The sequence below is a fragment of the Equus quagga genome, chromosome 4 (genome assembly GCF_021613505.1).
Source record: "Equus quagga isolate Etosha38 chromosome 4, UCLA_HA_Equagga_1.0, whole genome shotgun sequence".
NCBI lineage: Eukaryota > Metazoa > Chordata > Mammalia > Perissodactyla > Equidae > Equus > Equus quagga.
The window spans coordinates 99,802,479-99,830,393 of record NC_060270.1 but is presented as its reverse complement, the minus strand read 5'-3'; the positions used below and the strand labels follow the sequence as shown (position 1 = coordinate 99,830,393).

The 27,915-nt window shown below is 43.2% G+C and overlaps 1 protein-coding gene across 12 annotated transcripts in view; it reads right to left on the bottom strand.

Moving 5' to 3' along the window:
• Positions 1–27,915, bottom strand: part of PKP4 (plakophilin 4) — a 232,102-nt gene that overhangs the window by 12,370 nt on the left and 191,817 nt on the right. For all 12 annotated transcript variants that reach the window (XM_046657995.1, XM_046657987.1, XM_046657988.1 and 9 more), the window contains 6 exons: positions 27,237–27,450; positions 12,083–12,266; positions 8,811–8,928; positions 7,089–7,280; positions 6,719–6,892; positions 3,115–3,265 (listed from right to left, as the gene is read on the bottom strand). In XM_046657995.1, the coding sequence (XP_046513951.1) occupies positions 3,115–3,265; positions 6,719–6,892; positions 7,089–7,280; positions 8,811–8,928; positions 12,083–12,266; positions 27,237–27,450 (1,033 nt within the window). The remainder of the gene's footprint in view (positions 1–3,114; positions 3,266–6,718; positions 6,893–7,088; positions 7,281–8,810; positions 8,929–12,082; positions 12,267–27,236; positions 27,451–27,915) is intronic.

Genomic DNA, 27,915 nt, shown 5'->3' with positions numbered 1-27,915 from the left:
ATTAATAGTGAGAAATAAAGGAATTATGATGGTAAATTTTATTCTCGATTGAATTCCTATGCAAAAAAAATACCTCAACTTTCTCTTAAAGCTTTTAAAGACTTATCTTTGAATAAGCTGGACTAAATAAGGCTGCCAAACAATACTTTTCATTAAATGCTTCTGGATCTTAAGATGCCAACTGGGTACAATTAGACATTTTTATCAAGTTGAGGGTATATATTACCTGGTCTGACGACAATAGTGATAACAACATGTTAGTCTCTTTTAAAGAAGATATAAGTAAAGTTTTGCTAATAAAATTGTGGATATATTATCAGCCAGGAGGAAGGCGATAATAATACAGTTCTTGATAGGATAAGGCTGGGCAGTCCTTAGCTATTGAAGCACCCCTGGAGACTCCATTTCTCCTACTCTGCCCTAAAAAGAGATTATCTTTAGCTTTTTCAATTTCAATTACCAACTGACAAACTGGAATAATTACACTTCAAACAAAAGAAATTAACTAAAGCTCAAGTAAATATTTTCTTAGTTTTTTTTGTTCCTATGCTAATAATTGAGTGGATCCTAAATGGGGTTTTCATTAAAGACCGATTTATATACAAACATAAGCAGTAGAAGACAGGCCCTGCATACATGCTGCATAATGTACAGCATGTCAAAGGGAAGACTCTGGCTTACTCACAACGAGCATTGTTATGAGGACTGGAGAAACAGTGATGACATTGTAAACCAGAAGATAAATGTGGTTTTTAAGAACGAATGATAAGTTGGCACTGGTGATTTTGAATACTCACAAATGACCAAAAGGTCCATGACATGTAATCCGTCATTTTGCTAAGGTGCAACTGTAATTGCTCTCCTGAGGCTTGGGATAAGGGAGCTCACCTGCCTGTGAGTGAGCCTGGCAGTTCCCTCAGAGCCTGCAGCTCCAGACAGCTGCTTGGTCCGATCCGACTGAGGTGAATATGCAGTAACTTTTCTGAGGGGACATGACTTTGTTTCTTTGTGAAATATGGCTCTGAAGAGAAAGCCCATTGCTAGTGCTGGTGATGGACATGAGGAGAGGTGAAGGGGTCAGAGAAGGGGATTGTTATTAGGAAAAGAAGTGCTGGGTAAATTAGAGCCAAATATTGAATCTGCGAGGGGTTCAGACCTCACAGGAAGGAAAGGATCTTTATAGGGAAACAAGAAAAAGTGACTCACAAAACAGTTCAAGAGTGCTCCAGGTGAGCAAAAAAATTGCTCCTCAGTGGAGAGAGGAAATGCCCGTGAAAGTTTAAAAGGGGGCTAGGACATTCATAGAAAACACAGGGATGCACTGAGAGAAGGCCAGGACTCTGGAACGTGTGTTCCTTCTTCCTGAAGGCCTTGGCACTCAGTGGTGTTGGCCCCGCACCTTCTGCCTCCTCTGTCTCCTCCCAGTTGTCAACCCTTTATTTTTTAGCATTAAAAACTCTCACACTATGCGTGCTTTTTAGAAGAGACTAGAACAATATAGAGGTAACAAAAATCACTAAAAAAATCTCTCTTTAGAGACCTAAAGGATTTTTCTCAAGGAAGCGTGGGCATTAACTATTATAACACATTTATTGGAATTGGGCTGGACTGTAGGAACAGGGCATGGAAGAAGCTCCTTTTCTCTCTGTGGGGACGATTTGGCTCAAAGGAACAGTGTTAAGAGCAGGTTAATCTAGGCCATAATTTAAAACAGCAATTCTGCCAGGCAGCGGGTGAGGGGCTTTTGTATAAGCTGGCACAGTGAATCCTCACAGCGACTCTTTAAGGCAAACATCATTGCCCTTGTTCTCTCTCTCTCTCCCTCTTTGTCTCCCAATCTCTCTCTCTCATGGTAGGTATGGTTTAATATAAGTTCAAGATATATTCACTAATCCACATAAGATCTTGCCAACCTTCCCTCCGTCTCCCCTGACCTGCCCTCAGCTGTGGGACTGGCGTGGAACTTGGTGGTTTATAAGTAGCTGCCTTACCCTCTCATTTTATTTTCACAGCAAACCCATGGTGAGGATAGCAGGCATCATCAGCTCCCTTTCATAGATGGGGTTGAGGAAGAGTGTTCAATTTAGATGAAGGACAGCCTGGGTTACACAACCAGTGGGCAGCAGATCCAGAGTTTAACCTGTGGTCTACTGGAAGGTCTCTGATCTTTTCTTTACCCCACACTTGGCTTGAGATGTGGCAATGCCCCGGAGGCGGGCAAGCTAAGTTGCCTAGGGTGCAAAACTTAAAGAGGCACTCATTCTCAGATTCATGTAAGCGCCAACCCTACATTTGGATGGACCTGATGGTGATTGCCTCCTAAAATTTGGCACCCTATGTGCCTCGTTTGCCTTACCCTGCCCTGGGGTGGAAATGGCCTTGGGACAGTGGCCCTGACTTGTGGTGAGCATTTACACAGATCCGAGAAGGAAAAGTTACACATCATTCATTGATTTCTTTTTTTTTTTTACTTAGAACATAGTAGTGATGGTGAATTAGCAGAAATCAGTCTCAAAAATCAGAAAGGGAGAATTAAAACTTTTTTGGAGCTCAAGAAATGACCTTCTCTTGGGAAACGGAGACACCAAATCTATGAAGTAGTGTTGTAATGTATAACTGAAATCACTAGCTTTTCTGAAAATTTACCTTCCCTGATCAATGTTTAATTGATGAGCAGCCTCTTGCTGAAAAGGAATGGTCACAAAGGATAGACAGCAGGGGAACCCAAATATGCCAAGAACCTGGGACTAGAACTCAGTTGCTAATCATTTTGAAGGTCATTTTTTTTTGAGGAAGATTAGCCCTGAGCTAACATCTGCCACCAATCCTCCTCTTTTTGCTGAGAAGGCTGGCCCTCAGCTAACATCTGTGCTCATGTTCCTCTACTTTATATGTGGGACACCTGCCACAGCATGGCTTGACAAGCGGTGTGTAGATCTGCACCCGGGATCTGAAGCGGTGAACCCTGGGCCACTGAAGCACAACACGGTGAACTTAACCGCTGCGCCACCAAGCTGGCCCTGAATGTCATATTTTTATGAATAAAAAGAAGAAAGATTTTATAAATGTTATAGTTATTCTTCCTTTACGGCTCACCTTGTCACCAGAACATACCTATGAGCTCCTTGTTGCGAACATCTAGTGCCATATTCCTCAAGGCAGTTGCCACAGAAGAAACAACTCTATCGTTATCCATTCTCAGAAGCTCGACAAGGATGGGGAGCCCTTTCTCTTTGCGGACGGCTGCCCGGATGTACGCTGCAAACTGGCGAGCAAAACAAGGCAGTAAGTAATACAAAACTGAGTTCAACTCTCAGGTGTTACTGTTGCCTGAAAAAGACGTTTCCAAAAGATGAACTAATAGATTAAATGTTTTCTTTCCAATTGGAGATTAAATCTGTGGCGTCAGTAAAGAGAAAACCATGGGCTGGGATAAAGATGGGCTAGGCTGACTGATTTAAAAAGAAATCTCAAAGCCTAAAAGTCTCAAACCACCATCTGCCAGATATTTTTGTGCAGAAAAGAGAAGGCAGCGATTACTTTCTACCTCAGATACATAAACATGATTAAGGAAGGATCATGGGTCTTCTTCCCAGTTGGCCCCCTGCCAGGTCCAGAGGCTATAAATAGGATGGCAGAGCAGTAACTGATCAGCACACGTTAAAGGAGAACATGTCTCCATCAAGTCATTCTTTTTTCTATATTCTCTGCAACAATATTTAGAGTTCAGTAACCTTTCAAAGCGATTGTTTGGAAAAAATTCTTTGCCTCAGAAGAAAAGGAATTCTCCAGAAACATGGAACATCATAATTCATACACGGTGGTGAAAAAGTAAGTATATTTGTGTGCAAAATGCTTTCTCATTCAAGATTAGTTCGCTGCTGCTGCTACTGTTTTTAATCCTCAGTCAAATTCTTTTGTGATTCTGAGGCACGTCTGCACCGTGAGTCAGTTTGTGCTCCATATGAATTGTAAATGAACACTAAGTTAGCAGGGAAACAACCAAAAAAAAAAAAGTAACATTTGAAAAAAGGGTCTTTAATCTTGTCTTGAGCTTTCATTGACATTTTTTACCCATGTAAATTGTCTTTCAAAATTTAGGATAATTGAAAAATGTTGCTCATAAAACATCTGATACTTTCCTGCTGTGGTCAAGACATGAAGACAAAGATCCTTTGTATTATTTTGAACACTAAAATATGTGACTGACTACTCAGTTTGTTGAATACCAACAGAATAGATTATTTTAATAACACAAAGAAGAGGAAGAGATGTATTTCAAAGATTTTATTAACATTCTTCATATGAAACAAATACCCTCATTTTCCAAATCAAATGAAATCTACAGGGGGAAACGCAATACACGACTTGCTATAGGGTCAAGCACTCAAACAACTTTACCAACTTCTCTCTCTGAAACCTGCAAGGACAGAACCAACGCAGTCTCACTTGGAGACCAACCAGCTTGGCCCAGCCCTGAGTGCCTCCCTTCAGAGCACTACACTCATGACTGCTCCCCAGATAGCTCCGGTTTGTGGTGATGATTATCATGTTTTCCTAACGAGGGTCCAATATTTTGACTTACTATTTTTGAAATCACTTCAACATAATGTTTATATTTTAAATGAGCTTGCCATCTAACTTCATTCATTAAATGATGCCAGAAATGAAATTCTACACAACTCAAATCACACCTCTTTTAACTATTGTCTTTTCTATTATCATCAAATGATCCTCAGGTCCCAAGAATCTGGAGGTGAACACTGTGTCACCAGCATATTTACATGAACACGTACGTGCTGGGCACTGCCCTAGGTCTTCCACATTTATCATCTCATTTAATCCTCACAACCACCTCATGAGGCAGGTATTATCTCCATTTTACAGATCAAGACACTGAGAGATCCGAGGTCCCAGCTAGTAAATGGAGGGCCCAGGATTCAAAGCCAAGGGGTCTGGCTTCAGAGCCAGCACTTAGATGCTAAGCTATTAGCATTTTAATTAAAAATAACAATATTAACATAACCACATTAGGTTAGCGCTAGGCCATAATTATCTGTATATATTCATTGTAGTGGCTGGCTGCACGAAACAAACCACACCAAGGCCTCCTTTTCACTCTCATGGATAATACAGTGAGGAAAAGATTCTCATTTTGGGAGACAGTGGTAGAAGTAGCCAAAAACAAGCATTATGATAAGTCTACTAAAATACACTTGTCAGGGGGGCCAGCCCCGTGGCCGAGTAGTTAAATTCACTCGCTCCGCTTTGGCGGCCCAGGGTTTCACGGTTTGGATCTTGGGCGTGGACGTGGCACAGCTCATCAGGCCATGTTGAGGCGGCATCCCACATGCCACAACTAGAAGGACCCACAACCAGATTATACAACTATGTACTGGGGGGATTTGGGGAGGAAAAAAGCAATTAAAAAAAAAAAAAGAAGATTGGTAACAGTTGTTAGTCCAGGTGCCAATCTTTAAAAAAATAAAATAAAATAAAATAAAATACACCTGTCAGGAAATTTCCAGAGGTTGAAAAGGTTTCAGACAAGGATTGTCTAGGAAGTTACTAGATGACATTTAGAGTTTTGAGAACTTGCTTATATAGTCACGCACTGCATAATGTTTTGGTCAACAATGGACCGCATGTATGACGGTGGTCCCGTAAGATTAGTGCCATATAGCCTAGGTGTATATTAGGCTACACCATCTAGGTTTGTGTGAGTACATTCTATGATGTTTGCATGAGAAAATCGCCTAATGACTCCTTTCTCAGAATGTATCCCCATCGTTAAGCAATGCATGACTGTAGTTGTAACAGTAGGAAACCATCTTCAATTTTCATAAAGACATCACACACCTATAAGAGGATGTGGAAACTTTCACTGTATGTACGTTTTGTAAGCATCTGAGAGAGGAATGGTGGTCCCCTCTCCTTCCCTGCAGCACTGCCAACCTCAGCTCTAGTTCAGGCCTTCGGCATCTCTCACCTGGTTCCCAGTGGAATCCCAGCCTCTACTTTCCTCTTCTTTGAATTCACCTTCTGCACCGCCACAGAAGGGATCCAACAGTGTTCACATTGGCCTGTCTGTGTTGCTTATCTGCTTAAACCTTTTCAGTGGCCCCTCTGATCTGTAGGTCAGGTCTCAGCTTCTAAACCTTGGCCACCAGGCCTGTTCACAATGCCTGGCTCCAACATGGGCCACTCCTTGCCGTGCCCTCAATGCCCCAGCAACCAGCCTATAGTCTCCACCCACGCTGTTCTCACTAAAGGGCCTTACTTGCCCTTTTATCTGGATTGCTGCTTCTATGCCTCCAACCTTAGACTCTGCTGGCTTAATTCTGCTCATTCTTAAAGATTCCATTTGGGCAGCACCACCCCTCCAGAAAACTCTCCCTACCTCCTGGCTCCCCTCTTTCCTTGACTTTCTCTACCTGCCAGGCTGGGCTAGATATCCTCCTTGAAGACCCTACAGCACGCATAGCCTGTGGAGTCTATGCTGTACTGACTTGATCTGTCCGTTTTTCTCAGTTGCCTTCAGTTTCTCACAGGGATGGGCTACGTCATATCCATCTTTGGATCTCCAGAGCCAACTGTTGTCTGCCCCTTTTATCCTCCCATCCTTTCCTAAACTCTAAACAACCATGTCCCTTTCACGATCATTGCTGATCTGACTGCACAGATGGGAAGAAGTGTGGACAAGTGGAAGACATCCTACCTTCCAGTTTCCAGCAGAGAGGTTCTGGAGAGATCCGGCAGAGCCTTCCAAGGTGGCTGGGTTGGAACTTTCTGCTAGAAGAGTCAGATATGGTTTTACCACTGACGGATGCCACAGCATTTCAACCCCTTTGGGGGACTTCGACAGTCCTGGGATAGGACCAACTCCATCCCACTGAAAGACAAAGAGCACACCTTAAATGGAAGCAAATGAACACACTCTCCTACACATGAAAACATTCCTCTGCTGGACTCAGCTACAGCTATGTAGAATCACTGTGTCATGAAAAATTTTTTTTCTTGCCAAATATGTGATTTCTTACTCCCAGAAAAATGAAACTTTAGAGTTTCACATCAAATAAAATGCTAACTTGATCCTCTTGTGGCGTTCTCTTTTTCTTTTTCTTCTTCTTCCCCCAGCAGCTTGGCTCTGAGTCTTTGCTGGGAGACTCTTTTCCTAGTAAGTCATCCAATTCGTTCAGCCCCAGCAGCCGGGCCTGAGGGACCTCCAGTTCCAGCCGATAGGACAGGTTCCTCAGGGTGCACACGCAGTTCTCCACGGTCTGAAACCCAGCATGGCATGTAATTAAAACCATTGTAGCACATCAGTGCACAATGCTTCTGTACTGAACACCAGTGATACTAAATAAACACAGAATATGAAACAACTGCTTTTTACCAATGGGAACTTGAAACAATCTAAAGAAAGAAGGATAATTCTAGAATTTTTGTGGGATACAGAGCGCAGAGCCATCCTCAGTACATCTGAGGATCTGACGTCATGCTGAGTAAAGTGCACAAGGCTCTGGAAGAGGAAATGCCCATTGTTTCTGCTTCAGGGCTGCTGCAGTGGCAGAAATGCACCCAAGCTGCCAGAACCTCACTCCTTACCACTGGAAATCCTCATCATGACAACAGGTGCCACCAACTCCGTCACTGGGCACAGCTTGTCCCCTCAAGTGCCATCCTTGTCTCCTCCTTCCATCTACCAACTCTCCCTTCCCTCTGTGGAAAGTTTCGTGATCTCTTTCTCTGTTGATATTTTGCCTTCTGTGCATGGTCTTTGTTCCTTAAAGTCTACATCAGACCTCTAATTGGGAGGCCAACTGTCACTTCAATTGACAGTGTCTAGAACCAACTTCAGCTTTTGCCTAGCAGCTCCCCTTCCAACTTGCTTACTCCTCTCAGTTTCCTCTGCAGATCTTTTGGTTCAATGAGGCTCAAATAAAATTTGGCCATCACCTTGAACTCCTTCCCTGCCTTCTCCCCAAGACTACCACTCATCACTCTTCTTTTTCTCTCTTAGAAACAAATTTATGACCCAAGGCCTACATATGGCCTCTCCTTTTCAGGCCCATGCTGAACACCAAGTACCCAGCACGTCTTGGAACTCCTGACACTTTCAGTCCATCTTTCCTGTTTCTTCCCACCTTCCTAGCCCCTGCTCCTACAGCAGATCCTGGATGGCTGTCACAGCTGAAAAACGATGAGTAGAATGCCCTGTGCTAGGGTAGGGATGGAGATAAAGGAGAGGAGGATAAGGGGTTCATGCTGGGAATAGACTGACCAGCAGGGCAATAGAGCGAGGGGGTGAAGGCCAAGACTGAGTATGTAGAGGGACATCCAAAGTTGGTGCTGGGGTGAGGGCTGTGGACTGCACTGGGGCAGGAAGGGCAGAGAGGTCGGGGGGATTAGAGTGCCTTGACCAGGAACTTCCATTCAGTAGATACTCCAATACAGACGGAGGTGACTCTAGCAGCAGGAGATACAGAATTGGAGGGAACAGCAGCAGAGACAATCACCATGACAATGAGCCCAGGAGAACTACAGAGAAAGTCAGTGCCCTGCCACCCCATGGTAGGTCCTTTACCACAGGGAATTATTCAGTCTTCATGGTTCTAAGGCTATTTTCTTAAGGTGTCCTGTCCCTGTTAACTTGTGATGTTTAGAGACTCTCCCTTTAATCTGGAGTGTAGCCCAATGAGGAGGAGAGGCTCAAGAATTCCAGAAAGAATCAATGGCATGCAAACAGTGGTGTTAGCAGCTGCTGTCATCTGCCACCACGCCCCTGACATGGCCAGGCAGGCACTGACCTTGCTGTCGTAATCAGACGTGTTCACGCACGTGTGGATCACATACAGCAGTGAGTCCACCAGCCCCTCACAGGATCGCATTTGCTTCCGCGCTTCCTCCCCGGCGGAGCTGAGGTTCCTAAATGGGCAGAGATGTGGCAGCTGCTGAGATGAACAACTTCCTCATTAGCCACCGAGCCTTACCTTCACGACTGGAGAGGACGGACAACAGATAGCAGCCATGCAGATCTGGTGTGAGGAGGCATTTTGAATTTGCATTTTAACATCATGAGAGCTCACAATTACAGCTAGCTCCCCATTATCTGCACAAACAGAAGGGAGCAGGGGCATTTGAATTTTGCATCTCTCTTGTGACAGGCCACTTTCTAACCTCCTAAAATAATCATTTGGGAGACTATCCTCCTCAGTTTCCTCATATGTAAAAAGAAGAGAATAACAACTACCTCATAGGGTTGTTGTGAGGGGTAGATGAGCTGCTGCAGATCAAGCAGTTAGAAAAGCGCCCACCGTATAAAAGGATGCTTGTTAGCGGTGGCTGTTATTTTTAGACATGCTCTGCCTTCCTTGTTAGGCCACAAGGTTCTTGCAGTCCTTTGTGACTATTATAATGTTTTGCATGTAGTAGGTGGTTATAAATGCTTCTTGAATGAACAGAAGAAACATCATTTCTTGTATAAACACTTCAAGTTAAATACGAACATCTGTTTATGCAAGAATTTTCCCCAACTTTTCAATTATAAAAAACTCTGAAAATTCTTTTAGGTCTTACCCATATTGAAATTTTTGATATTAATTCACCTTCATGAATTGATACCAAATTCTAAGGATGTATTTCATGCTCCGTTAACAAGGGTTCTAGGCTAAACGCTGACATTTTGCAAACCTTAGACTAGATAAGGGGAATTTGGAATGACTTTTCTTTTCACCTTTGTTTTTCTGGGTCCAGAGAGACACTGTCACCTGTGGTCCCTTTTCTGTTCTTATCTTGTATCACCTCTCAGCAGCACTCAACAGCTTACCTCTTCTGCTCTCCTGTGAGCTCCTGGGGCCCTATACTCCTCTGATTTTCCTCCCATCTTGCTGCCTTTCCTCCTCAGCCTCTTCTGCCTGTGGTCCCTCTGGAGTGAGCAGGGCTACTTTGGTTCCTTCTTGGCCTCCTTCTGCTCTTTGTTTTTAATACAATCTATGGACCCACGACTCCCCAACATCTATCTTTAACCTAACCCTTCTCTAGAACGCCAGACTCATTTATCCAACTGCTTTCCTGACATTACCACATGGATAGCTAATTAAGCATCTCAAAATGGACATGGCCAGAATTCTCAACTGCTCATCTCTCCACCCTTTCTCCTCCCTCTGCCTGAGCTTATCAACAGTACTTTCGTGCTCCCAGTCAATCCAGCCAAAGGTCTAGGCGTTCTCCTTCTTTCTCCCCTTTTCGTTGCTCCTTATATTTAATCTACTAGCAAACCTCGTCAACTCTCCCTCCACAAAATACTCCCAATCCACCTACCTCTCTCCAGAACCTGATCTAGGCCCCTCGCCTCATTTGCCTGGATCTCTACAACAGCCTCATCTTCCTGCCTCCACTGTTGCCCATACTCAGTCTTCCACATGGCAGCCCGAAACCAGTCCCATCACTCCTGTGATGAAAACCCTCTGGCAGCTTCTGACGGCACCTGGAATATAGTATAAACTTCTTCCTCTGATTTAAAAAATGGTACAGAACTGCATGCCTCTCTGTGCCTTGCCCATTAAGCTCCAGCTGCAAGCTCATTCTTGTCCCAGGACCTCCACGCTACCTGTTCTCTTTGCCTAGAATGCCCGTCCTCCTCGCCTCCTGTGCATAGCTCCTTGTGGGACTTCAGATCTAGGCTTAAATTTCACCTCCTATGAGAGACCACCTGACCATCAAAGCAACCACCTAATAACTCTTATGTCACTCATTTTTTTTATGGGACCTGTTATTTTCTTGTTTATTTATTTATCTGTCTTCTTGGGTAGACTGTGGTTTTATGAGAGCAGGGACCTAGCCTGTTTTGTTCATCATTAACTTCACACAGAAGGCTTTCATCAAATGTTTATAGCTCTGAACCACCAGGGGAGCCTGAGTACGCGTCCTGCCTCTGGGCTTTCCTGGAAGCCTGGCAGGCTAGCTGAGGCTCGGTCACAGCCTCCATGGATCCAGGTGAGGGGAGAGGATGAGATGCTCTCCTAGGAATCATCAGTAGGCCATATGACCTGCTCTGAGATGCAGGCATCTGAGTTAGAGAGCTGGCCTGTTTTCCAGGATCCTGACCCTCTCTCATACCCTTCTCCAACTTCCTCTCTCCACCTCCTTTCTAATTAGGGGCTGACAGTCACCTGGCACAATAGTAGAAGGCTTCAGAGCAGCAGCTCGGGCCCCTCCCTCCCTCTCTCAAGCTTTCTGGTGTAGAGATGCTCAGACATCTTGGCTCAAAAGTTAAATGGCGGCCACTGTGTGTCAGACAACACTAAGCCCTTTATATAAGCCGACTCTTCACAACTCTGAGATGGTACTATTATCCCTATCCTAAAGATGAGGAAACCGAGGCTCAGAATGGGACGTAAGCCAGGCTGAGGCCAGAGCACATCTTGTTGTCACCATGCCTCTCTGGCCCAAGGCTTCTGTTTCAAGTTCCCAGGGCATTGTAAGGCTGGAAAACTGGGCAGAAATTGAGCTGATGAGTGTTAATGGCAAATAATAAGCAATATTGTGTACACGTAAAGGAAGCTTCATGGATTTTAAATTCTAAAGATAAAGACTGAAAATAGTATTCGGGCTTATTTTCATTTATTTATAAAACTCAAACCCAGTAATTGTTTAAACCACACTTTTTTGTACTCTTTTAAAAGCAAAAAGGTTCTAACCATCACATTTTGAGTTTAAGCAAAAACCAGGCTGCAAACACATTAAGCAATCAGAATGCAATAACCAGAAAAATGCTGTTAAAGTGGAAAACACTGGAATTTTGGCAGTAATTTCAGGCTGAGGGGGCCTTTTTGATTAATTCACAGAAGAGTCATTTCTAAGATAACATCTTCTTTAGGCCAATAGTCTGTGCTGATGGTGTTTTCCTCACAGGATAACAAAGTCCAATGGCCTGAATTTTGAAACAAACTTGGAAACTAAGACAGCTGTTAATAAAATGAAGTAAATCTTTCTAAAATCAATTTACCTATGATACTATTGTAATTATCTGTGTAATTAATACACAGAATTAATTGGAAAGAAGAAATAAAGAATTTACCTCAGACAACCTGTCGTATTACGCAGAACGAGGGAAGTCTGAAATTTAATTTTATGATCATCATCAAAAGAAGAGTTATTCCATCCAGAATGTGGAACAATCACAGTGTTTGTTAAGGTTGAGAGAGCATCTCGAATGATTGTCATCTTTACGGCATCACATGAGGATAAATTCCAAAGAACTCCTAAAAAATGAGATTTAAAAAAATCAAACAATTAGAGATCCTGCAGTTTTAGAAATAAAACAAACATATCAGCCTTAATTGATGTGAACTCAGTCTGTTCCAAAGCTAATTTACAGCCTATTTGCTGGAGATGGACCCCTAATAAAAGTTGAGTGAACATATGTGAACTTCCGGCAGTATATTTCAAACTCACAATATTCCCTCTCTTAAGTTTTAGAGCCTATGTATTTAACCCAAAAGATGACTGTGGCTTTTGCAAAGCAAATTAGAGTTACTCTGTGGGGGGCTGGGGGGTGGGGGGGGTTACAATCCAACCACGGGTCATAACTGTGGCTCACTGCATTGTCCCTTACATTCAATGTTCTGTGTGACAAACCATTTTTAGAATTTAGTTCTTGGAAAAAGTTTCTCTTACTTGAAAGACTGACATGTTTCTCTTCATCTTGCTTCCTTTTCTTACTTTTGCTACTGGGAAGCTCAAGCCTAAATATAATGTGTGCAGTAACTTTACTGGCACAGGGGGTGGTTACATTTGCTTCATCTTCCTTATTTAGATAAGGTTTAAACATTTCTATTTCCACTTTAAGAGTTTTATTACCATGTGTTTTAGAAGTGCAAGTTACTGCCATTTGCTTTTGGATATAGGCAAGATTCACAATAAATTAAAAGTCACCTGTACTGTAATTCGTATCAAGATTGCTAGGGTAACAGACCTTAAATGTAGCTTACTAGAGTGTTATCTAAATTGTTAGCATATTAGAAGACCTTATGTGTCAACTATGAGATAGGTTAAATTATTGTTTTAGCACACATTTTCTAATTATTACTCTCTCAGAAATTAGAGAAAATTCAGGATTATACCTACTCTAATAGCATTTTCACATCAATGTGTTTTCCTAAGTAAGAGGGAAGCAGGTGCAGGAGAAATGGTGCAACTGCTTTTCTCTGCACTTGGAGCTCTATATTCCTGATGCATCCTTGGCAAGTTGCTAGTCTGCACAGTGCTCTTAGAACTATCAACACAGAAATGCTTGTGGCCCTGTGGAGGGGAAGCAGTTGCAAAGTCTGCCCATGTCCATGGGAGCATGTCAGGCTTGCGAACATCATGAATCCAGAATGCTGGGCCAGAGACAAGACCGAGAACTGCTCCTCCAGAGAACTGCATGGTGACCCAAGGAGCTGGCTTGGAAATTGTCTGCTCAGCCTTCTTGGGGCCTGGCGAAACTGCAGGGCCCTTTATAAAGGAGGGAAGTGTGAGAGAGCTGACCGGGACTTTTTTCTTTTTGGAGGAAGGAGAGGTACGAGCAAACCGCTAGAATGGAAGATGGGAAACACTACTGCCTATAAACCTGAGGACCGTCCCCCTCCCTGGCACGTCTGCCCTGACCCAGCCACACACTGCAGAGGAAATGGTCAATAACAGTGGCTAATGCTTGGGCTGCGTGCTGGGAAAACGCTCTGGGCCCTGTGCTCTGTGTTCTGCTCTGCCCCTGGCCCACTTGTCTCCTCTTTCACTTGGCTTTGACTCTGGACCTCGCTGACTGGGTTTCCCTTGTTCTCCGAAGACTTTCACCATTCTCTGCTCCTACCCTCTGCGGTGGGGCAGCCCACCATAACCACAGCCTTTCAGGACCTCGGCCTCAGCGGTGGCCCATTTAGTTAGGCCCAGACAGGGAGGGGGACTTAGTTCAGAATCAGCAGAAGTAGAGACCTTGCTTTGTCTCTGAAAGCTTGCTCTGTCCACCATGACAGACCTTTGCTTACATAATTATCTTGGGGCGCAGAACAGATGAGTCCTAGTAAGACGGCAGCACACACTGCAGGTGCTCACGAAATGATTTTAAATCCCACAGGTGGAGTTATTTCTCATGGATTCTGATAAAATTGCCTAGGTGTTCTACATAAAATGCTTTTAAATTGTGCTCCCTGGATTCTGGCGGTTTCGCTGGACTCACGGGGCAGCCATGTGAGGAGTCGGGGGAGAACTGGAGGCAGGGCTCCGGATCCACACCCCACTTCACCCAGAGCAGCTCCACACTTACCTGTTCTCAATACTGCGCTTCATCGTGTGTTTCTGTTTGAAAAACGGGTTTTGAAAAGCACTGTCATAGCAGAAAAGTATCAGAGGACTGATGACCACAGAAGGTACCTGGAAGCTAAGGATGAGAAACCTGTCTCTGGAGGTCTGTCCTGACCCAAATCACAGGAGGAGGGAAGAAGACAGAAGAAATAGTGGGTTGAGGCATAGAAAGGCGGGGTGATAGAGGCTGCCGTGAATGAGGCTTTAACATTTCCTGATAACGAGGTCAACCATACTCAACCCAGGGCACCTATGGTAACTGCTGGGGCATGAGGCTAGCCACAGTGGCAGCATGCGGCCCAGAGGCCACTGGCAGGGAAAGGTCATTTCCTAACCTCCCTTGCTGACAATTTTATAACATGATTCCTAATGCCTTTGGAGCAAATTCTCTTTCTGTCAAAGCCTTTCAAATTCCTCACTCCACGTAATTCAACACACGGGGGAGAACTGCATTTTCCAATAAGCTAAGTTCTACTTCACAGAATAAACGCATTCCAGTAAAGCTAACTGGAGGGCAAGGTTTATGGAAAGTAAAGCCTATCATGCCATAGGCTATAGCTGTAAAATTAGATACAGCTCTACAGAAAATTAAAACACTGTGAGTCACAAACTTCGGGTGAAAATACAACTAAGAAGAGGGGTGGTTTTCTAGCATATCAGATCTTGCAGTTGATGCCTAGAAGTTCTCTGATTGCTGGCAGAAAAGCTGCTTTTTCATGGTTCCACCTCCACTCCTGGCAACTTCAAAGACCTACCTCTGGCAAGAGGGTATTTCCCAGATTTGTAGATTCCCCTGATTTTCCGCGCTGGGCCTAGAATTTTGTCCTGCTCTTCCTACTCCTCACCAGGCATTTAGAACGATCAGTGGAGTTATACACCATCCTACAGTTTCCTATTAGCCATTTCATCTACATGGGATCGGATGGTATGAATGTTCCTAAGTCAATATAAACAACAGTAATATCACCATTTACTGTGGTTTTACTCTGTGCCAGGATTGTGTGCTTCACCTGTGATAACCTTAATGAGTCAAGCCACACAAGCACAATTTAAAGTTCATTAGGCAAGTATAACGAGGAACAAATACTCTTATCATCATCCATTCTTTTATATGTCCTGTTACATGTTCGCAGGGCACATAATAGATGCTAAAAAATATTTATTGATGGATCCAATTTAATAGCCTGGATTGGTTCTAGATTTCCCTTTTACTGCCTGCCTCTCAGGCTAAACTTGTATTCCTTCCCCTTCATGGCTTTTCTTAAAACTGAGTATTCAGTAGCATCTTTAAGGTCTGTAACTATGGGGAGAGGGCAAAACAATCTTCTGCAGCCTTCAGGGAATTTGCCAACATAGATGTGCCTGTCTTTCACGTGAAGACCAAAACACATGGTTGTTGAAGCCACCATCCTCGCTGCAGGGTTAGGAGAAGCCCGTTGCTGCTCCACCTCCCAGAACCAGAAGTTAGGAGTCACACCAACATGCCAGAATCCCCATCCCTCAAACTGCAAAATATCAAGGATCAGTGTTGCCCAATTATAAAATGTTCAATTATTTAAAAATATGTAACCCTTCAGTAGACAAGCTGACTGTGCTATCTGTTGGTCAACTGATATGACTTAATGATCATAAAACCAGTCTACTATAGAAAATTTAGGCTTTCATTTCTACAACTTCAAAAAATGTCCAAAATTATTCTTGACCAGGGAAAAGGAAAGATTCTATTTGTGCTAAGTCTGTGGCATTCAAGGGACCCACACAAAGGCAGCTTTGTCATCCTGCACTACGAGTTATACCATCCCTTTAATTTTATACTTTACCATGTAACGCAAAGACCTACAACATTTGGCGTGGATTTTACTAGCCACTTTGAACATCAAAACAAGTCTCAAGACACTGGTTTTTCTTTCCCTCTTTCTATTTCAAAAATAAGGTTATGGAAAGCCAAAACAACCAGTTCTGATCAACCAATAACAGATAAAGACGGTTCAACTAAACTTAAAAGCCTTAGCTATGGACTGATTAATTTGGCTTTTTTACTCAAAGTAAAAAGCACCATTCTTAAGACTGGCTAATAATACCTGTGTGCACTCCATCTCACTAAGGTAGTAATAGAACAATGTGCTCTCCACTTAGTCTGTCTCGGCCTTCATTTGATGGGTCAGGAAGAATGTTGCTAGAGCAGGAAGTAATGAGTAGGAATCACACCAACTCCCAGAAGCAGCTAGACTGATGAGAAATAGAGAGCTGGGGGATTAGCATTCTCCATCAGCATGATAAACCTCCAGCTCTGACATCCTCACACAAACCGGCTTCAAAAATATTTAGCAGCACACTCCATTATCTCCTGGTTTCTAGAAAGTTAAAAATAAACTATAATTTGGTTTAGGAAGCTTGAGGTTTCTATTTAATTTAAAGCAATTAGCTATTTGTTGTGAGGACTAAGAATATACATATACAAACTAATTTAGAAAATATTAGGGAATTTCCTGCACGTTATTGCAGAAAACGCTGCTTATTCTCTACCACAGGAAAAAGCACACATAATTATGAGTAACCAATAATCACAATGAAATACTGCCATGAGAGATGAAAGTTCATTTTCCCCACAAAGAATGAATAAAGTAATTAAAATACCATTTCACATAAATCCTACGCTGCAGAATTTTGAAAGAGCTCACGTTTAAAACGAGCTTTATAGCTACTCTAATGGCCAACTGATAATTTTATAGTCAAATTAGAAACTGATTTGACTGATTAATTAAAATAGCGCTATTTGAAAAATGTATTTCTTAAAGGACATTAAAAACCAACCAAACAGCATTTGGAAATTGCTATTTCTCTGGTAGTAGCATAAATACCTAATAGCCTACACAATTCTTTTTCTTTCTGATATGAGAGAAATCTAAAACCATTAGTTTTTACATAGCATTCAATTTATGTCCTATTTTCTAATTACCAAAAAAGCCCCCAAACACCACAAGCGTCTGCAGGCATTACCAAAAGAAAAATAAACTAGCCCAAAGCACTAGTGCGCTTCAAACATCACCACTGGACACGACCCCGCATTTTCTTTCATGAGCTAGCTTCCTTCTCATTATCTGTTCTTGACGTTCTTGTTTCAGTCATGCTCTTTCACAAGATGGCCACGAGGGACGTCAAACCACCCAAGCCTTCGGAGTGTGAAGAGTATTAAATCAGAGAACAGATGATGAGGTCGTGGCCCCTCCGTTCCTGGCACAGAGTGAGTGTCATGACAAGTCACTCTCATGACTATGCTTCGGCTCTCCCGGGTCAGGCACACTGCCTGGTCTATACGTTCATCATCTCCCGGCAATTCTGCATCTATGGGCTCCTTGGAACAGGCTGGTGTCATGCATACTCATCCTGCTAGCATTCTTGATAATGAGGGTAGCAATATTAGACTAACAGTGAAAATATAAAACAAGGCTGAAGACTGTATACGAACGTCAGAGTGTGTGTGCATCTCATAAACCCCCAGTCCGTGGGTAACAAGGCAGGAATGTGGCCTCTGAACCTAGGGCTCCTGCCTGCTCCTAGCACATGACTCCACTGTTACTCCCTAGACAGTCTCCCGCTGAGACACTCTGGATCTAGCAAAAACGCCTCTCCATTTCTTCTCTATGTAGCTGCCCCTGATGCTCTCCCCTAACCCCGGAAGGGTTTTTATAAACCTCTGTGGCTTTTTTGGGGAATAGAGTGATGTCAAGATGCTATGGCCACCTGCATTCCTGTCCATTACAGCCACGCACCTCATGTCTTTTAGAATCATGTTACTTACACTCAAGCATAGTATAGACCTGCACTGTCCAAAATAGTAGCCATTAGCCACATGTGGCTATTGAGCACTTGAAATGTGGCTAGCCCAAACTGAGATGTGCTGTAAGTGGAAAATACACATTGGATTATGAAGACCTGGTATGAAAAAAAAGACTGTAAACATCTCATTAATAATTTTTCTTTTTTCTTTTCTTGAGGAAGATTTGCCCTAATGTCTGTGCCTATCTTCCTCTATTTTTTGTACATGGGTTGCCGCCACAGCATGGCCACCAACAAGTTGTGTAGGTCCACAACCAGGCACTGAAACCAGGCTGCCAAAGTGGAGTGTGCCAAACTTAACCACTAGGCCACAGGACCAGCCCCTCATTAATTATTTTTATATTGCTTATAAGCTGAAGTGATTATTCTGGAACTATTGGGCTAAAGAAACTACATCATTAAAATAAATAACACTTTTTCCCCCCTTTTTAATGTCTCTACTAGGAAGTTCAGAATTACACATGTCCTGTATTACACTTCTTCTGGAAAATGCTGGCAGACTCTTGTTCACTTTATGCCAGACTCTAAGGCAGACACGTAGGCGAGTCCTCTGCTCTCAGGAGGCCTTGCCACAAACAGTTACAACACAGGGCAGCCACGACAAAGCATTCAGGAGTAGGAAGAGCAACAGGCACAGCTCGCAGGTTGTTTGTGCCACATGTCCACATCAGTCCTAACAAAAACGCCGAGCCGCAGGCACTGTGTTTACCACCGGGGAGGCTGGTACTGGGAGGGGTGACTTGCCTGGGGCCACAGAGATGGAAGGAAACAAGTGGATCTGACTCCCAAGCCCACACCCATCCCCTGGCACCACGCTGCCTCTCCCTGGATGTTCTTCTGAGCACAGAAACCTCTGTCTGGTAGAATCAGAGATCACCATATCTGAGCTGGAGCGTGAAGGGCAGAGGTCGGGAAATGCACGTGGGGCTGGGGAAGCCCTTCCAGGTGGACTGTGGCCCTAGGGGCAGCAGGAGTGGGGAGCCTCGAGGCTGGGGCTGGCCTAGAAGGTGAGAACAGGGGCTCCAGATTTGGACTGGCAGGCGGGGAAGCATGGAAGGCAGGGTCAGGTGTGACCGCAGGGATGATGGTGAGGCTGACGGACCAGAAGCAGAGCCTACTTACCGGGCCAGCAGTTTACGGGGGATGTGATGAGGCCCTGAAGGAGTGAGGGGCTGGGAAGGCAAAGAGGAAGGGAGAGTGCTCGTAATGAGAATTTGGAGCTTGGTGCAAGCTGCAAACTGAGGGTGGCGGCAAAGATGAGCCAACAGTCTGGCATGTGTGTGAGAATACGGTGCTGTTAACAGAACTGAGGAAATCGAGGGGGGAAGGGGAACAGAGCAGTACAATAAAAAATATCTGCCATTCGTGGCTTCAGGCAAATCACTCAAGCTTTCAACCAGGACTGGAATGCTGTGAACAAATTATGAAACTGAAATGGAATTGAAATAATGGGAAAGCAATTATTACGAGAGTGGGACAAAAGTACTTTCTTCAATTACAGAAATGCCTTTCTCTCAATAAACTGAGGAAAACAAGTCATGGCGGTGTATAAACATTCCCAGGGTGCCTAAGGTGCCACCATCTCAGCAGAGTTCCTTAACTTGTGCAGTGGCCCCCAGGGCCTGGTCCTGCCTTAAAGGCCTACGCCCCTGCAGCCTGGCTAGGCCTGCTTGCTGCATGCCCTGCAGGCAGCACAGCTGGCCTCCGGGGTGGTGGGCGGTCCTGCTGCCCTGAGGGCTGGTCCCACAGGGAGGCCTGGCCCAGCCAGTCTGGGGGGACCTTGCCTTGTTCCCCTGGTTGCTCCCTGAGATTTCCTGCACATGGCTAGTGCATGCTCCATGTCAGGCATGGGAAAGCTCACTCAGGCCATAGTGGTCACTATCTCGGGTTTCAGCAGCAGTAGTGAGCAGGTGCTCAGGTGATCTGAGCGGAGTTTCCCCGGAGCGGGCTGTGTGGAATGGAAGGCCTGGGCTAGCTGCAGAGGCTGCACATGGTGGGGCCCCAGCCTACATACTCAATTTGAAGGGAATCACTCCTGCTGTTTAAATTTTTCCCCAGCCAAAGGACACAAGTGAGAGATCTTTGGTGTCTTTGGAGAACATAAGGGTTAGTCTACATTTCTGTGATTTTTCAGGTACAAAGGGGATCACAGCACCTTTGAAAAGATGTATCAATTTCTAGAGATACATTTACAGACTCACATTTGCATTTCAACATATTCTTTATTCTAAGTAATTTTCCAACTTCATGGGTAGGTTGAGAGGATTAATGACGCAGTGTACTCATACAGTGCTACGTACCCTGGAAAGGCATTTCCACCAAAAAGAAATCAGCTTACGGTTTAGAAATGCTGACTGAGACCTGCCTGCAAGGGATGTAAAGGCTGGTTCTTTCTGTTCGTATAAGGGAACACGTCACATGAAGGGAAACGCTCCTAGGAAATCGCTATGATGCAGAGGTGGCAGCGAGGTGGTGACCCAGCCACCCTGGTTCTTCCTCAGGTCACTTTAGCCCCTGACACAACATTAGGTCATTTACACTACCACAGAGATTTATGTGAGAAAAAGTCACTGCAATTGTATGTTCCACAGCTGACTTTTACGTGTTCCAGGAATGTGCTAATTCCTTTCTATCTGCACTCCATCTTCAACCCAGCGGAAGCTTGGAGACAAAAGTGCCTCCAGTCCTAAGTGACGGGAAATCAGACAGACTCAGAAACTGCAGAGTACTTGAGGGATATGGGCCGGGGTCTCTTGGAAATCTTCTTTTTAGATTTTCTTCATATGCCCCCATCTTCCTCGCATGTACAGGCTGTCCAGTCGACCAAGGAGTGCATCATTATGCGGCTTCTCTGGTGCTGGGAAATTCTACTCTGAGGATGGTTGACCACCCGAGGTCTGGAGGGACCTCTGAGTCTCTCACTTGACTGCCTCATTTTGCTCAGCATTCAGAAGCCTACACTCAAAATAGGTCATATTCCACTTGTGGGGTTGAATCTCTTCATTCTCAGACTATCAATCTTGAAATACAAAACTGAAATCACATTTCATGTGTTTTCTAAGCAACCTCAAGATTTATGATTACACCTGATCACTAGTTTGATGTGACTGCATAGTGGCCAAACTCAAGGATATTTCTCTATTCTCCTGGGAGAGATTCAGAGAGTAAAGGACATTGTGGGATTTTTTTCTTTTCCCTTTCTGGTGGTAATTTGAAAGATCAAGGGAAAAGACATTTGAAAATGGGCATTGGCATCTCCAGGTTTCGCTCCTGCTCAGCACTTCTTGGGGGCCCGGGGATGGGCTGGGGCGGGCAGAGGCAGGGGCAGGCAAGGACCAACTCCAGCCCGCACATCAGAAACCCAACCTCGGGACTCGCCCGTCCAACTTCTCCGGACTCCAGCTTCTCAAAGGGGCAGAATAGATGATTTCTTTAGGGTTCTTTCCAGTTTAAAGTTCTGGGACTCTGAACTAAGAGTTGTTCTATTTATAATACAGTGTTTTGTCTTGTTACCAATTAAACTTCTTTTGTTTGCCATTTTATTTTTCATTACCAATTTTTACGGTCTGAAACATTAAGTAAATAAGAGTGTACGTGTTTCTGTTGCTATGGTTTTAGAAAGTGGCCAAATGATAAGGAGCCTCCTGACTTGGGCTGAGAATTGGGAGGGGACGTTGCTAGATTTCTGAAAATGACCCATGTAGCTGCTGACAGCTCTGGTGACCCACAAAGGCAGGACAGAAGGTAACAGGCCAACTCCTTTCTGGAGCAGAGATTAAATGACTGTCTTGAAGGCATACTAATTAGGCCAAGGGGACAAGTTTAGTAAATTATTTCATCCTGTAATGGCATGTCACAGTCCAAAAGGCTGAATGCATGCTCACTAAGCTCCTGTTCTTCATTTGCTAAACTTTAGCCCGGCCCATCTACCCTTCCTTAGTGCACACTCATCATTTTCTAATCAATTTACTGTCTAATTAGAAATATGGAGCTAATGATCAGGAAGGGAATATGCCTAACTCCATGTTCTGCATAGTGTCTGGAATCCATTGCTGGCATCCCAAAATTTTTAAATAAACAGTGTGGAAATATTTTACTTAGCCATATGGATGAATAATCAGTTGCTAAATTGGAAGGAACGTGAATATAACAGCAATGTAAACAAAGTCTATTATTATTCAAGAACAAAGGCTACCTTTTGGTATTTGAGACCAGTGTTAATGAGGGGTAAGAGAAGTGTGATGGTTTTGGGACATCTGGTGCATTAAAAGGTAGGCCTCCAGATTCTGTGCAATATCTTGAATTTCTATAGCTTTAAAAAATGATGCTTTCAGGATGCTCAATAACTTGAAACTCATATTTCCCAGCTTAGAAACACTATTTAATTATCTTGAACAAATGAGTTCAACATCTCTTTTCTAGTGACAAGATGTTCCAACTTTCCATCCATAGTTTGTGGCCCAGCAGACATTCATTTTATAACCCAACTGGGGGAACCATCCTTCATCCAGCTTTCAAGTCTAAGCACAATAAATGCAAAATGTACCTTCGTAATAAAAAAAAAGTCTCACCCTGAGCACCCACATATATCAACAACTACTAGAAGAAAAGCTCATTAGCTTTCAACCTGGAAAATGTTCAACACAATGAAGAAAACACAAGAATCATGTTACATATTAGAGAACTACTTTAATTAACAATGACAGCCATACTCTTGGGAAAATATACTTGGCAAAAAAGTCTTTTTCCTTTTTTTCCATGCAAGTAAAGATGTGGCCAAATAAGCAGGCCCTGGGCAATTATTACATTTAAAGCAAAGGCGAGGCATCTTTTTAAAAGAATAGCTAAAATTTCTTTATTTAAGTACATTAAAAATGCTAAACTGAAGCAAACAGGACTAGAAAAAAAGATTTTGGATAATAACTAGGTTGAATTACTTAATATTAAGAATAATAGAATACCTAGTTTCAAGAGGATAGTACAATAATCCAAATAATGCAATATTTTGAACATGACAGTTCACTGTGTTTTATCATCTCATCGTCCTAAGTTGACTATCGTTTCCACTGAAGGATTCTTAGGCTGTACCTACAAAGCCAAGCATAGTGCAAAGTCAGCCAGGACCATAGTAATTTGTGGATGACACTGGCAGAACACGGAAATTTGGAAGGATAACGTTCTGTTTTCAAATGGGGTTTTATAGGAGATAGGCAGCTGATAGGGAATGCTGAGTGACGTGGTCACATAGCGCTCTGCTGCCCATGTTTGGAGCAGACATGCTTTAATGAGGATGGTTCCGACTTTTCTGGTTGGGAGAGGTCTGAGAGGGTGGATTTAGGGCCATTCTGAGGCAGAATGAACTCCTGAGGGCTTATCTTCTTGCCTTCTCAAGACATCTCAAGTCTTCTTGTTGCCTTCTGGATAGCTCTGCTACTCAGCCTGAACCCCACAAAGCAATGAGCTCCCTATTCCTAGCAGTTCAAGCACATGATGGGCAGCTGTTTGTGTGGAAGCTGTGCAGGCGATTCATGCAATGATGGCTGATTGGGAAAAACGGATTTTGAGGTCCGCTCCAACCCTGTGATCCTATGATTTAAAGACAGCTTATGAGTATTTGACCTGAGGAAGAGTTAATGAAAGTGCTCAAGGCTCTCTTGATGTTGTCATGCTTTAAAACCTATCAGGGATTAGTCATTCTTAAAATATTACTGAACATCAGTTAAGGTTCGTACCACTAAATTTTGGAACTGAGACATGGAAATAAATAACTTTTCTTGTCTTTATAAATCTTGGCCTACAAATATATGTATACATACAACACACACACATAAGCAACTATGCTAAATTTACATTATGACTTGGTAGTTTCATATTAGCTAGATGATGTTTATACACAAATCAAACTGAGGCTGACATTTACTTTGGAACTGGAAATTCACTTCTGACGTCCACTGGTCCAACTCCTTTATATATGGCATCTGAGTGAAGTGTTTATATACTGTCACTCCCGTTCTGAAGCAAAGACTACTTTTGAAGAGAACATTTCATAAGCAATCAGGTTCATACATCAGCTTAAAAGTATGGCCAAAAAAAATACTTCTTAAAGCCTGAAAGTTATTGGCAGCTGCTTCCAAAAAAGAACTATCAGAGGTCGTTGCTAGTTTTACATTGGCAGCAATGCCATCTATTGGGGAAACAGCTCTTTTTGCATTAGGAACCTCTCAGAGCCTCCTTTCAAGCCCAGGGTCCATGTCTTAAAACATCTCATGCTCTCAGCGACTAGAAATGATGAAACATGGAGGAGCGCATCTAAATTAGCACTCACATCCAGGGTGTGCACCAGGTAAATTAGTACATAAAAGCCCTTAGCAGTGAAGTCTGGTTCGACTTCAAACAAATTTGATTTATTTTCAAATGCAAAAGAAACCACCAAACTTTCATGTACTTTTCTTCCCATTTATCATTAACTCTTACAAATTCCTTGAGCTCAGCACCGGAAAGGCACTGCAACAGATTCTTCCAAGGGAAAAATCTCAGAAAGAAAAATCCAGCAGAGACTTACTCCTCCTGTGAGACATCATGACAGAAGAGAAAAAAGCTGCACATCAAGGATGTAAGGACCAAGTCGTGAGAAATCTAGTTAATCAAAAGAGAAGCAAATCTGAACAGAAGCTGTGCTTCTAACATCAGGTTGTCCCTGGGTCACCTCTGACTCGCCGGGGAGCTCACATGGATCCTTCAGCCTCGTTGGCTGTACAGGGGTGTTACTGGGAGAGGATACCTGGACATTACACAGTGAGTTCAAAGGGGGAGGAAAGAAACATCAAACAAGGAAAGAAAACACTCACATACTGCAAATAACACTGCATCCTTTACGCCTCCATAACACAATCACAGCGAACGGCTAACTTCTGGGAGGGATATGTCTATATTCTTTTCTCTACTTCATTTAGTTTGTTCTAATTTTCATTTTATACACACGTACATTCACATGTACGTGTGTATAAATATTTTTTAGTGTGAGAGCGTGAAGTGCCTCAAAAGCATTTTGGAAAGACGGAGTATATACTAATGCATCAGTATCTAATTTAGATGTGTTAAACCATTAATACTCAAACTACACTAAGGCAGGCAGTCCAATCCAGAGTTGAAGATTATACATAAAGTGTATTTTACCTTTAGCACCTAAATTTCATGCCTTATTTAGAACACAGGGTACTGTATCTTGAAAATTAATAACTTATGAGAAAGCTGATTCGCCTTAAATATTAGGTTCCTTATGGTTTGCTACATTCTCAAGTGTTACTGAATTATACCTGACAGAACCTCGACCTCTGATTTCATAACAGGAGGCAGTGGGGAAGGGGATTAATCTTGAAAAGTGCTATTAAAATTTTTTAAATTAAATTTTCAAGCATGAAAAATAATATAGCAATTATAAAACACACGCCCAGGTACCCACCATCTAGCTTTGTTAAATATTAACATTTTATCTTGTTTCAGAGTTCTTTCTTTTTAAAGAAACAGAGCCGGGTTATACTCTCCAATTCCATTTTCTCCCATGCCCCCACCAAGAGAACCATTATCCTGAAGCTATCTTGTATCATTCCAATGAAAAATTTTAACTTTACTGCATATGCATATATGAAGAAATAATTTATAGCCTCAAACTGCATATTTAAAAACTTTACACAAATAGTATCATGCTGCACTTGTTATTCTGGAAATGTTTCCAGAGATTTATCTATGTTGCTACAGATAGCTCTAATGCATTTATTTTAACTCTGTATATGTGCTTTCATTGTGTGAACGTACTGCCATTTATTTAGTCATTTTCCTACCAATGAATACTCAGTATTTCCCCCTAATCGTCTATGATAAATAATGTCGTCATTAATTTGCACCATCAGTCTTTCACTTGGACCACAAGCACTCTTGAATCCCTGATGGTGCTGCAATGGCCAGTCTCTCAAGCTAAGGCATCACTCAGTTCCTCCGGGTCCCTCACTCTCCAATGGTCTCCCACTGGACCATCATGCCTTGACCATGAACTCTTTCTCTAATTGCTCCCTCTTCTCCATCGCCAACCCCTTCTATTACTGATACACTTCAAGTTGTTATCTCTAGACTACTGAGCTCCTCTTGGCCTCTCAGTTGCAGGCTCATCTCCTTCAAATCCACCCTCCACCCCACTGCTCGCTGGAAGAATGCATTTAAAAGCCCAAACTGGCTGAACCATGTGCTAGAATCACTCCCACTGCATGTGGGACACAGGTTCCTCACCAAAGTTCCCCAAACCAGGCTTGCATTTCTCTCTGGCCTGGCCTCCCTCCAGCATCCTCCTGCTGGTAGCTCTATCCTTGTATCCCATGCTGGCTCCAGGCCTCTGCATCTGACTGGAAATATCTTACCCAGCCAATGCCTCCTCATCCTTTAGCACAACTTTGGTTTCACATCAACCAGGGAACCTCCCTGCCCATTCTCTGTGCTCCCAATGCAACCTTGAACGAGTCCTGGCACTTGTCACTTTTCACTGACATTCACAGAACCACATGTCTTCCTCCCGAGTCCGAGGGCTCCTTGAGAGCAGGGACTGAGTTTTATTCATCCTTACATCCCCAGGACCTGCGAAAGTGCTGAGACACTAACAGGCCTTCAGCTACTGGCTGAACTGAAATGGAAGATAGCCAATCCAGTACGTATATTTTATTTTCATAATAAAGGAGAGGCAAGCTATATGAAACAAGTAGATTTACTGTGAAATACATAAAAAATGAGGTACTCAGTCCTCTATAAACAAGACATCTGTGAGTGATGCTTATGCATTAATAAGTCCAATAACTGATAGGAAATTGACAGAGATGTCGCTGTAGCACTGCACGTGCCTCTGTATCATGAGATTGCTCTATACCCAGGCTTTGTCATAGCTGTGCAATACAACATCATCTACCACCTAGAACCTCCGACTCCTTCACAAGGCCCCCACACAAGGGCACAGTCTAGATGGTTTGCAACATTTCCTCCAGGACAGGAATACATTCTTTACCCACCTGTAACAAGCTCCCTGACTTCTGCATCAACAGATTTTCTCAACAGTCGCAACAAGGCAGGTATTCCACCAACATTCTTCATTGCTATTTTATTTTCATCTGTCGACTTGCCAAAAACAAGGTTTCGGAGGGCACCACAAGCATTCTTCTGAACTTCCAAAACTCTGTGGTCCAAAAGGTCAACGAGATGCTTGATTCCCCCTAACCTACATACCTAGAATGAAAAATATCAGGGACCAGGCCTAAGTGACATGATTCACCAGTGAGCAAACAGAAGTCGGTTATGGAAAGATCATGGGAAATGGACAACTCCAGATCATTTCAACATGTTACGTTTATTCTAAACAACACATCTTTTATAACTTTTAAGAACACTCTCCAAGATGTAGCTTTTCCCCTGGGTTCATGGCATAAAAAAGGGAAGGGAGACCTCGGTGGATTAATGGCCAAGTGCAGGCAACACAGTCCTCCTCCAACCCCCTGACACGCCGAGGGACTGTGCTTTCACTCCCGAGGGCAGTGAACAGATATACAAACACAATAAAGCTGTGTGCAGGGGCGGAGACAACACGGGAAAGGAATTTTGACGGAAGTCATTTGGTTTCTAGAATTTCTCTAGGTTACTCTCCTAAATTTTATTCTATTTGTCAATTCATTAGCACATTACATCAACATTTTT